This window comes from Meles meles, chromosome 6, assembly GCF_922984935.1.
Source record: "Meles meles chromosome 6, mMelMel3.1 paternal haplotype, whole genome shotgun sequence".
NCBI classification, from domain to species: Eukaryota; Metazoa; Chordata; class Mammalia; order Carnivora; family Mustelidae; genus Meles; species Meles meles.
In genome coordinates, this window is record NC_060071.1 from 74074569 (window position 1) to 74086613 (window position 12045).

Sequence of the window (12045 nt, forward strand, 5' to 3'; positions counted from 1 at the left end):
AAGTATTTCTCTGTCTCAAATTACTTTTCCATAAAGTCTTCCACTGCCCACGATTGGGGAAGTAGAAGATGAGGAGCACTTTAAGAAACTTCCTCCAAGTTCAAACCAGAAGACAAGTTTAACATATTTACCTTCTCAGTGTATACATTATCAACCGATCATAAACTTTACATTACCTTCACATCTCCGACACTAGGATGAGGTGGTGTTTTCATCTGAACAATAGTGTAAAGTATATCGTGGATGTGATTATTTAGGTATAATACAGGGTTAGCTATGACTGTTTTTGTCGAAGCAATACTTGCTGAAAGCAGAGGTAGAGTGGTGGGCAACGGAAGTGGAGACTGGAGTTGCTTCACTGTGGTCTCCTGTGGGTTACAGTGGATTATTTTTTTTCAGAGCAGTTAAAATGGAGAAAAAAAATCAGTTAGTAGTTACATGATAAAAATATTGGTGATGAACAACTGAATAAAAGCTGTATGTATTTATTCACTCATTCTACAAAAATTTATTGAGCACCCAACCTGTACCAGTTGCTCTGCGAGATGCAGAAGATAGAAAGATGAGTAGGGCACAGCTGTGCCCTCCGCTGTTACACCTACTCATATTCACTAAAGCTCTGATCTCCACAGACCCATGCAGAGCAGAAACATCCTCCTCCTACAAACCAAGGGGCTAGACATATTTAGGCTAACTGGTATAAAGAGCCATTAAAATAACTAAGATTGAAAACAAGCGTGAAGTCATTACCTGCTGTGATTCTTGTAGCAAAAATTTGAGTTCCATCCTTACCGAGGCCAGACCACCACCCTGGGCCCCGTGAAGGCTACAGTAACTAAGAAACACTCTCAGGAGATCTTGGTTTTTCTGTAACCACAACTTCCGTCTTTCTGCATGTTCCCGTTTTGCCTGCAATCTCCGTCTTTCTATTTGGTGGCGCTCATAGGAACCTATATCTGGTTTGTCCATCATCTCTTCCTGGTCCAGAAGATCGCTCTCTACCTTGGGATGGGTTTTCCTGGCATATTCTTTAATAACTGATTCATGGTTACATATCTCATGCAAGGCAGCAATTTCCTTTTCAAGCCAGTTATAAAGCTGAAATCTGAGTTTTCCACCATCTACTTCATAACCTGTAGCCAGTGTTCTTAGCTCAGTCATAAGAATCTTTAAACAAGCTCTGAATTTTAATTGCTCAGCAATCACGTCGACTTCAGTATCACCTTCCAGACAATCCTCTTCCTGAGGAGTCAGTAATACATTAGGGTCTGAGGCTTTCTGATCTTGTCTGTCTGTCTCCCTGGCAACTGCACTTTTCATTATTAAACCAGCAGCATCTTCTTCCTCTTCTTCTAAGGCACTGTCATGCTCTTCACCCCAATCAAGATTAAGAGGCTCCTCATCCACTTTTACTGTTGGCTGGCTCCAGTCAAACTGTGATGAAGTTACACCAGACCAGTCAATGCCAGAACGTCCACTGTCATCGCTCATAGTCTTTGATTCTGAAGGTTCACCATCTGTCTTTTTAGGAATCAAGTCAGGCTGACCTTTTTTCGAAGGTAAGGCAGATATTTTGGTAACTTTTGGAATTTTGGAAAGTACCTCCAAGGCTAGAACAGGGCATCCAACTTTAAAATGAGCATTGGCGGTGGTAAAGAATAATTTCCTTTCTATAAGGTTAATTTTATCAATGAAGTTTTTTTCAGTTTTGAGACCTAAGGTTGCCAAAGTTCCTTCAGGGGAGGCAAGGTTTCTTCGAATAAGCAAAGGATGTGTTCGAAGGTAGTTGTAGAAACTAAACACCACTGGGTTACAAGATTTGATGATAACTACAGAAGTAAAACATACAATCACAAGGTATTATGTTAATTTGTACTTAAAATATAAAAATAAATATGTCAGCATTTCCTCAAAATAAAGGATACTTAAATATTATTTATGTTTATTTTTAATATTGCTTCTATTTTTTAAATAGAAAGAAAATACCCCCAAAAAATATGTTTAGTTGGTTCCCTAAAAAGGGAGGGAAGAATAGGAATGGAGAGATCAGATTCCAATAGGAATGGAAAGAAGCTAGATCCCTCTGAAAATACCGTGGTTTTATATATTTTATTTCAAAGCCATGTCAATATTTTATATAATTTTCTTTTTAAAGATTTTATTTATTTATTTGACAGGCAGAGATCACAAGTAGGCAGAGAAGCAGGCAGAGAGAGAGGAGGAAGCAGGCTCCCTGCTGCGCAGAGAGCCTGATGCGGGGCTCGATCCCAGGACCCTGGGATCATGATCTGAGCTGAAGGCAGAGGCTTTAACCCACTGAGCCACCCAGGTGCCCCAATATATTATATAATTTTAACAGAAAAAAATTGAAAAAAATCACAAAAAAGCATCAGCAAAATTAAATAAGTGATTCTGTATGTCAAGTTTGCTGCATAACCACACAAAGAAATACTATAAAGTGACTTTAGAATAAGTAATCTGGGGGCGCCTGGGTAGCTCAGTGGGGTCCTGGGATCGAGCCCCGCATCGGGCTCTCTGCTCAACAGGGAGCCTGCTTCCTCCTCTCTTTCTGCCTGCTTCTCTGCCTACTTGTGATCTCTGTCTGTCAAATAAATAAATAAAATCTTTAAAAAAAAAAATAAGTAATCTGGCTACACATCCTTACTGGGATATACCATAAAAACAAAAATCACAGCTTAAACTGTCCTCAGTAATCATGTTGCTATGAAAAATTTTTGCATCTTTATTCTGAACCTACCATATACATATAAAATAACAAATATGTTAAGGCTATGAGAATTCAAACTTTTCATTTTAAGACACAAATAAGAAATTCAAAAAGAAATCTATATCTACACTGAAATAAAAATTTCAATGTGAACTCACGAATTCTCAGGTTAAAAAAAAAATCCTGGCTCCATTCACGAAAACAGCATAGACACAATGACCAAACCAACAGCAAATGAGGATATGTATGCCCAGGATGTAGTCTCTATTATTCCCCATTCAAAGGAACAAGGATTCTTAGAGAGAATGGCCATTTCCAGGCTACAAGAGGAGCCTAAAACAGCATGCCCTAACAGAAAGCAAAGAAACTATCAAGGAATAACACCAAAAGGATTCAAGAACTTGTAGAGGCTCCCACTGGTTAAAAGTGAGATAATCTGAGCATCCACAATAATAAACCACAATGGATTCAAACACAAATCTATCTAAATCTGTGAGTTCAAATAACTCAAATAAATATAAAAGCTAAGTTGCCTTTGTAGTATGTTAGTGAACCAAATTATTATTTTGAAAACTGATAAAAGTGAAAGAATCAAACATTGATGTTTCCTTCACTAGGTATACTACTGGATTTTAGAGTAATCAAAGAGCTAAGGGAGAATGTACTTCTAGAGAAGTATTTCAACTCGTAAAGGAAGAATAAAATGATGCAATTAGAATATCATCATTTTATAAACATTAATGAAATAAAGGATCTATGCAGTGATAACTGATGGCTGTTAATGCAACAAAAAGCAAAACAAGCAAACAATATGTGTTCCCTGACAAAAGTACTCCACATCACCATAAAATATTTCTGCCAAAAATCTAATAAAAGCATCTAGAATCTTAATTAACAATTTATAGGACATATAGAGAACATGGGGGGGGAACACACGAAGTGACACAAAAGGGACAAAACCAACAAATTCTAAAAAATTGAGAAACCATAAAGTGAACATTTTTTAACAAATGTATTACAAGAACAAGAAAAAGGAAGAAGGAAAAACTGTAGATCAAAGTAGACGAAAGACGGCACCTGGGTGGCTCCATTGGTTAAGCATCTACTTTCAGCTCAGGTCATGATCCTGGGATTGAGTCCTTTGCGGGGCTCCCTGTTCAGCAGGGAGTCTGTTTCTCCCTCTACCACACCCCCTCCCGCTTGCACTCTCACTCACATATCAATACAATTTTAAAAGAAAATCAAATAGATAAAAGAGGCACCTCAACCCATTGAACATATATGCCTCATCTGAATCTTGATTCAAACAAATTAATTGTATAAGATTTTATGAGACAACCAGGAAAATCTGAACACTGCCCATTTCATGATTACTAATCAAATTTTGTTACGGTGACATGTGTTGTTTTAAGAGTCCTTACTTTTTAGAGATTCATTTTGAAATATTTATAAAAGAAATGATATGCTGAAATTTGCTTCAAAACAAATCAATGTTGAGAACGAGAGGAGGTAAAAAGGATGGTGTATATATGACGCAAAGTCAGTCTAAGTGGATAGCTACTGAAGTTGGGTGATGGATTCACAGACTTTCAGTATATATTATTCACTCTTTTACTATATTTGCAGTTTCCACAATAACAAGTTTTTAAAAATTAACCTAGAAAACAGAAATAAAAAGAACCTTCCTTCCATAAAAATGTGCGCATTTTATTAAAATTACCTGGGAAACTCAGATACTTATTTTTCTTCTAAAGGTTTAATATCCTTTCCTCTAAAATTTTTAATACTATTTATTAAAATATTTCTTCTTTATAAAGAAGAAAGTAAAAATGGGTCCCTAATCTCTTTATCCATGTAGGGGTTTTTTGCATTTAAAAATAATACATAACAAAAAATTTAAGTTTTTATTTAAATTCTTGTTAACATATAGGGTAATACTGGTTTCAGGCGTAGAATTCAGTGATTCATCACTTATATGTAACACCCAGTGCTTATCACAAGTGCCCTCCAAGTACTAATACTCATCATCCAGTTATAACTCTGCAAAGAAAATGCTTGTATGCATTTTGCTTGTATGCAAGGAAAATGCAAAGTAAAAGCTTGAATCTCCCCCACATCTATTCTCCAATGGTAACCAGTAACCAGTTTTCAGTTTCTTTTTTATTTTATTTTTTTAAGAGAGAGCAAGAATGAGCAGGAGTCAGGAGGGGGGCGGGGGAGAGAGAGAATCTTAAGCAGGTTCTTTTTTTTTTTTCCTTGTGCCCTTTTTTTTTTTTAATTCATTTATTTGTTTATTTACAGCATAACAGTGTTCATTGTTTTGGCATCACACCCAGTGCTCCATGCAGTACATGCCCTCCCTATTACCCACCACCTGGTTCCTCAACCTCCCACCCCCCCCCCCCCAAGCAGGTTCTTAAGCAGCACTGAGCCCAGCATGGGGTTGGATCCCACAACCCCGAGGTCACGATCTGAGCATTTAACTGACTGAGCCACCCAGACACCCCTGTATTCAGTTTCTTTTGATTTATTCCAGAAAACAACAAAGGGAGAGGAAGAATGAGACTCGACCCAGTAGGTAAACACACACACATGATTGCGACATGCCTAGGTAAATAAAAGGCAACAAGAATTATGCCTCACTTGTTTCACTAACTACTACAGCACATATTAACACATTAGCATTTCTAAAGGCACGTTACTTCTATAGTATGGATATACTATAATTCATTTAACTATTCTATTGACAAACACTTAGAATGTTCCATTTTTAAAAAAATATTGCAAAGAGTGTTAATAAATGCCCTCCAGATGCTTCAAAAAAATCTAAATTATTTGGGATAACTAGAAGTAAAGAAAGCTTATCATACAAGAATAAAGGTCCATGCACTAAACCAGTGCATGCAACAGCCAAAATTTCTACTTAAGAAACAAAACAAAACACCAGCTGTATGATTATATGGAAAGAGCGATACAATATGTAAACATCATGTATGCTTCAGTTCAATATAATTGGTTTTTGTTTTGTATTTTTTTCCCTAAATAAACATTAAAGTTCAGAAACAGCCTTCTTTTAAAAAAGAAAAAGAGGGGCACTTGGCTGGCTCAGTTGGTAGCTTATGACTCTTTTCATATGTGTGAACCCCACCCCGGGTGCAGAAATTACTTAAAAATAATATCCTAAAAAAAAAAGAGAAACCTAGAAATGTCCTACCTTGATGTTCATCATCCTCCTTTGGAGTCTGCTCCAATAATGTGTCCAAAGCTCGGGTATAATCTTTCATTACCCAGTAGGCAAGACTACGCAGGAAAGGGTCAGGATGTAATCTTTTGCAATCGAATCCTAAGCCATCCTTTTGGCAACCCAGAATCTTCTGATTTAGGATGGATATATAAGTGGATGACGTCTCAAATTCAGATTCATACAAACGGGCAATAACCATGGCTAGCTGAATATCTTCCATTTTTTCAAGACATACCTGTAAATTCAATATTAAGAAATACTTATTTAATGATAATTACTTAGCAATATGGAATACTCCACTGATATCCTGAAATCTACCATATATATTCTTATAGTGGTGGGAGGGATGCAGAGGTTGAGACAGTGATTCAAGCAAATGACTACCTGATAGGAGATTAAAGAATAGCTATAAAAAGAATAAGAAGCTAGAACTTAGCAGTTTCTGGCCTAGAAAGATCATTTATAAAATAAGCATAAGACAAATATCAACATCACCTCAGACTTAGGTCAATTTAAATTAATAATACTAATTTAAAATTAAATTTAAAATTAAATATACTTATGGCATTTGAATTTGTATATATCAGTTCCTCTTAATTCCCAAATACATGTCCACATAAATATAACTATTACTATTTTAAAAGAATCTTCTAATTAAGTAACAAATAACATATGAAATAAAGCCATATATTCTATTTACGCTAATTTATATTCTTTTTTTTTTTTTTAAGATTTTATTTATTTATCTGACAGACAGAGATCACAAGTAGGCAGAGAGGCAGGCAGAGAGAGAGGAGGAAGCAGGCTCCCCGCTGAGCAGAGAGCCGGATGCGGGGCTTGATCCCGGGACCCTGAGACCATGACCTGAGCCGAAGGCAGAGGCTTAAGCCACTGAGCCACCCAGGCGCCCCTACACTAATTTATATTCTAATGTAATTACTCATATAGAAAATTTGAGGTCATTCAGGCAATAAAATCATCGCTCAATCAACATTTCTCTTCTTCTCCTGATTACCTGAAGCTTCCTATTTCAAAATTATAAATATTCGTTATTTTAAAAAATCATACACCAGAGATAATTTTTGAAAATGTGACTAATTCTAAATGCAGAGAATTTCTTTTTGTTGGATATTTCCTTTTTCTTCTATCATGTATTACTTCCAATTATTTCTATTTTTCCCTTACTGGTATGGATTGTTCATAATAACAGTAAGTATCTTAGGGGGAAGATCTCATAAATAAACAGTAACATTCATAATTTCTCTCTTTTTTAAAGATTTATTTATTTATGAGCAAGAATAAGCGAGCGGGGAAAGGGGAGGAGGGTCAGATGGAGGACAATCTCAAGCTGACTGTCCACTGATCATGGAGCTTGACGTGGGGCTCGATCTCAGGACCCTGAACCTAAATCAAGAGCCAGACGCTCAACCAGCTGGGCCACCCAGGTGCCCCTATAACTTCTCTCATAATCAACTGCCAGGTGTATGTATCAAAAAATGCAGTTTTACCTCTTCATTCATTTTTCAATAGCTAAGACAACTACATTACAAAACAATACAAATAGCAATTTCAATTCCTTATCTATGAATTTCATTTAGAAAAAAAAGAACTTAAAGTAGCTGCCTATCTACCCCAGAGAAGGAGGTTGTGACCTATACACACTTCAAATAGTTCGGAATCATAAGATGGCTAGGAAGAAAATATTCATTAGTCATATATATACACACACACACACACACACACACACACTTGAAATGCAATATTCTCTATATAAAAACTTTTGGTTTATGTTTCACACCTGAATTGATTTATAATTTCGTTTATCACTACACCACTATTTCAGTTCTCTGTATTCTCTGTCTTTACAAACATAGGACAGAAAATTACAATCCAACTGAAGATAATTTTTTTTTTAAAAAGGCAACTCAGGGTGCCTGAGTGGCTCAGTCGGGTAAGCGACTGCCTTTGGCTCAGGTCATGATCCTGGAGTCCCGGGATCGAGTCCCATATCAGGCTCCCAGCTCCACAGGGAGTCTGCTTCTTCCTCTGACCTTCTACCCTTTCATGCTCACTCTTACTCGCTCTCTCTCTCAAAATAAATAAATAAAATCTTTTAAAAACAAAAAGGCAATTCAGTATGTAGAATTACATTATAATGAGCTTTACAAATCTGTAACCTAATTTATTACACACAAGTTTTCTGATTTAAAAAAATTTAATTTAGGGCGCTTAGGTGGCCCAGTGGGTTAAGCCTCTGCCTTCAGCTCAGGTCATGATCCCAGAGTCCTGGGATCAAGCCCCGCATTGGGCTCTCTGCTCAGTGGGGAGCCTGCTTCTCCCTCTCTCTCTGCCTGCCTGTCTACTTGTGATCTGTCAAATAAACAAAATCTTTAAAAAATTTTAATTTATAATCCAAGTAGTAAAATAAATTTCAGTACTACAAACTAAAAAAAAAAAAAAAAAGAAAGAAAGAAAATCAGTCTACTCTATAACATCTTCAGGTTTTCTATCTCCTCCAAGTATCTCACAGCATGTTTTCTTATTTGTACCTCTATAGCATCTTTCAATGAACCAGCTAACAAGAAAAAAGCAGCAGATTGTTCAAAGCGTTGTTTTCCAAGTAAAGAGAAAGCATTTTTCAAAGCAGCTTTACGCCACCTATCTTCATTAAAGTTGTGGCTAAAAAATGTTGTCATCTTTTCATCATGCTGTGATCTGGAAACAAGAACACAAGTATCAGTGGTAAAGGGAAATCTAAAATATTTTGAATCCTTTGCAGAACATGTGAAAATAACCTCAAACACCCACCTAAAATAACTTCAGTAATAGGTAACTCTTACCAAGCTTCTCTTCACTTGTGGTAAGGAAAGCTCAAACTCCTTGCATAAACATAAACAGGACACACTGTTTACTTTTCAAAGTGCTTTTATCAACTTCTTTTTTTAACAACATCCTACCCTTTAGGTTACACTGAACCAATATTATACCCATTTTTTGCAGATAAAGGAATTAGAATACAGAAAAGGAAGCTGATCTGATCACACTCGTGTACCTAAGTACTTTCAAAAGAACTGGCATCAGAATATCTGCAGCACAATCTTCATCCCAGTCAATCATGTTCATTGTTGAGGGAACTTACCTAAACAGACCCCACACTACTGCTTTCTTCTTCATGGAAAGATAGAATAGCGCAGCATCCAAGGCATCATTGTTCCTCTGAAAAGAAGCTTTGGCAACCTAAATGGTAAATAAAACAATCTATTAAATTAACTATTTGATAAAAGAATTACAACCAATTAACCAACAATTAATGCTTCCCTGCTCTTACAACGCTGATAGTAACCATGGAGATGAGAAAAGTTGGCTATATTCCACAATCTCCAGTAGCTCTGAGAGACAACCATTCGTATGCCAGTAATTATAATAAAAATAATAATAGCAACTAGCAATTTACTAATTACTTCCACGTACCAGGCACCAGTCTAAGTGCCTTTTATTTATCTTATTAAATTACCACAATCCATGAAGATTATCCCCATTTTACAAAGGCAGCAATGGAGACACAGAGAGGTTAAGTGAACTGCCTAAGGTCACACAGTAAGGGGTGGAAAAGGTATTAGAACCCAGGAAGTAATAAAACTGTCTACCACATGAAACAAAAAAGAAGGCAGAATATTCAACAGATGTGATCTTTTTCTTGAAAATTAAATGTTACATTTCTTAATGTTTTGTAAAAGTTAAAATGCTAACTTTCATAGTCAATGTGATTTCACAATTCAAAGCTCTCTTAACTCATACTGATACAGACATCTGTGAATAAATATCAATTATATACACACACGTAAACAACTATAGACAAAAATAAGTGAGTGTTCCAGTGTTTTTTTAAACATACTTTTTAAAGAAACATTCTTTTCTGGTATTTTTCCAATCAAATTTTGACTATTCTAGAAACTGACACCTTTCTGGCATGTAATTAACACAGACGGTTGAAGCTCCATTATTTTCAAGCGCTTACAAATTTCAATTCTTAGAAATTCCATGACAAAGAGTCTTAATGAGCACATGATTCATTAATCTCCTCAGAGCTTAAAGAGTTGCTGAATTCATGCAGAACCAATCAACTCAGAGTTAAGTTTAAAAATTAAGCCAATAACATTATTATACATAATTATACTGTTTTGAACAAAATTACCATACAGACAGTATCTTAATTTTTCAAGGACACTTAGATAACTTCTGCAAATCACTAAGCTGAGAGATATCACAATAAAAAACAACAGATGTTTTATTAGTTCACAGTGACTAATGGTGAAGCAGAAAACTACCAAGGAATGGAAGACAGAGAAACTGCATCATGAAAATGCTGTATTCTCAATACCTGTTTATTTCTCTTCTTTTTTAATATTTTCTCTATCTTCAATCATTTAACTTAGTATTTTGATGTTTAATAATTTTCAGAGAAAGTTTTATTCATGTTTCGCTAAGGATTTATAATATATATCTCAAGGCAAAAAATTCATGTATCCCTTTGACGCAATTTTAAGAGATATACTTCGTGTGGAATTAAATCCTATGTACATATCAGAAATAATATGACACAACTGATTGCTGACAAGAAATTAAGGAGATCTTTGTAGCCAAAATCTGAAACATTTCAGAGAAAATATGTCCTCTTTTCTCCATTGCTTCAGAGTATAAAAAATTTAATGTAGATACTGTGTCATTTACATGCTGTAACAATTAACTTTCCCTATACACCAGAAGCTATATTACTTGGTTGGTATGAGAATAAACTCCTTCTTACATTTGTGCTATTTTGAGGAGAGAAACACTGGTTATCTTATTGGCAACTTTGCATGTAACAGGAAAATGACACTTCTGTGCTCACATTTCAAACTGATCCAAGGGCCACAATGAACACCAGAATCTCAGGATGCTGAGATGAAGACCGCACATCCCTAGCTATGCTCAACCTACCAAATGAAAATTGGCCTGGAGGATATGCATTTTAAGTGAGTTTGCCAGCTGATTCTTCTGACAATAAAATCTGATGACTACTACTGTACAGGAATGAATTTCTCTTGGGAGAAATAAATCTGTACTTCACGAAATGTAGTATCATTAATTGTACTCCTGGGAATTCTGATGAGCTCCTACAAGTAAATAATGAGAATTCCACTTTTCTAACCCCAGTAGAGTAGAATAGGCTAACACTTACAAAGTTAGTTAGAATAGTCTAACACTTACAAATGCCAGGAGCTTGGGCGGGTTACCTCACCTCTCTAGCCCTAGTCCATCAGGTGGAAATAGAGATGGCCATGCAGGGCCAGTAAGATGATTATATGAAATAAGTTGTGAAGAGCAACTAGCACCAACCTGGCACACAGTAGGTGCTCAATAACAGTTTGTTTCTGCAACACTGAAGGAATTTTCACCTTCCACTAACAAATTATTGAACAAACTTTTTCTAAAGGGAATCTACCAGAAAACAGATTCCGAAAGCCTGTCATAAAAAATTTTACAGCATGTTTAGTTTGCTGCTATAGATACATTCTTCAAGTGCACACAAATCAAAACCTTTTATTGAATGGTATTTTAAGTGTACAAAGGAAGTTTGCTATTTATTAACCTAGCCATACAGAGAATCCTTTATATAAAAAATAATTTTTGGATCTATAATGTGCTATCTGGTAAGAACTGAAGTTTGTTTTCTAAATTTAGATTTTTGTGTTTTCTTTTGTAAATATTTTTATTGAAATACAATCAACATACAGTGTTAAAGCAGTTTCAGGTGTATAACAGTGATTCGACAATACTATACATTATACAATGTTCACCACAGTATATGCAGTCACCATCTGTCACAATACAATGCTATTAAAATCTTTCTGACTATATTCCCTGTGCTGTACTTTTCATATCCATTGCAAACTTCAAGTTATTTAAAAAAAAGATTTTTGAATTTTCTCCAACTAGTTGACACACTTCAACTGATAACAAAAAAATATGCAACTCCATAAATATTATAAACTCAGTATATATGGCAAAGGGCAATTGATAAACTACACAG

The 12045-nt window shown here is 35.6% G+C and overlaps 1 protein-coding gene across 4 annotated transcripts in view; it reads right to left on the reverse strand.

The window, feature by feature from the left end:
• DMXL2 (Dmx like 2) overlaps positions 1–12045 on the reverse strand; it is a 156170-nt gene that overhangs the window by 25360 nt on the left and 118765 nt on the right. For all 4 annotated transcript variants that reach the window (XM_046008047.1, XM_046008046.1, XM_046008049.1 and 1 more), the window contains exons 21-25: positions 9112–9209; positions 8522–8687; positions 5943–6207; positions 751–1829; positions 177–368 (exon numbers count right to left, since the gene is read on the reverse strand). In XM_046008047.1, coding sequence (XP_045864003.1) covers positions 177–368; positions 751–1829; positions 5943–6207; positions 8522–8687; positions 9112–9209 — 1800 coding nt within the window. The remainder of the gene's footprint in view (positions 1–176; positions 369–750; positions 1830–5942; positions 6208–8521; positions 8688–9111; positions 9210–12045) is intronic.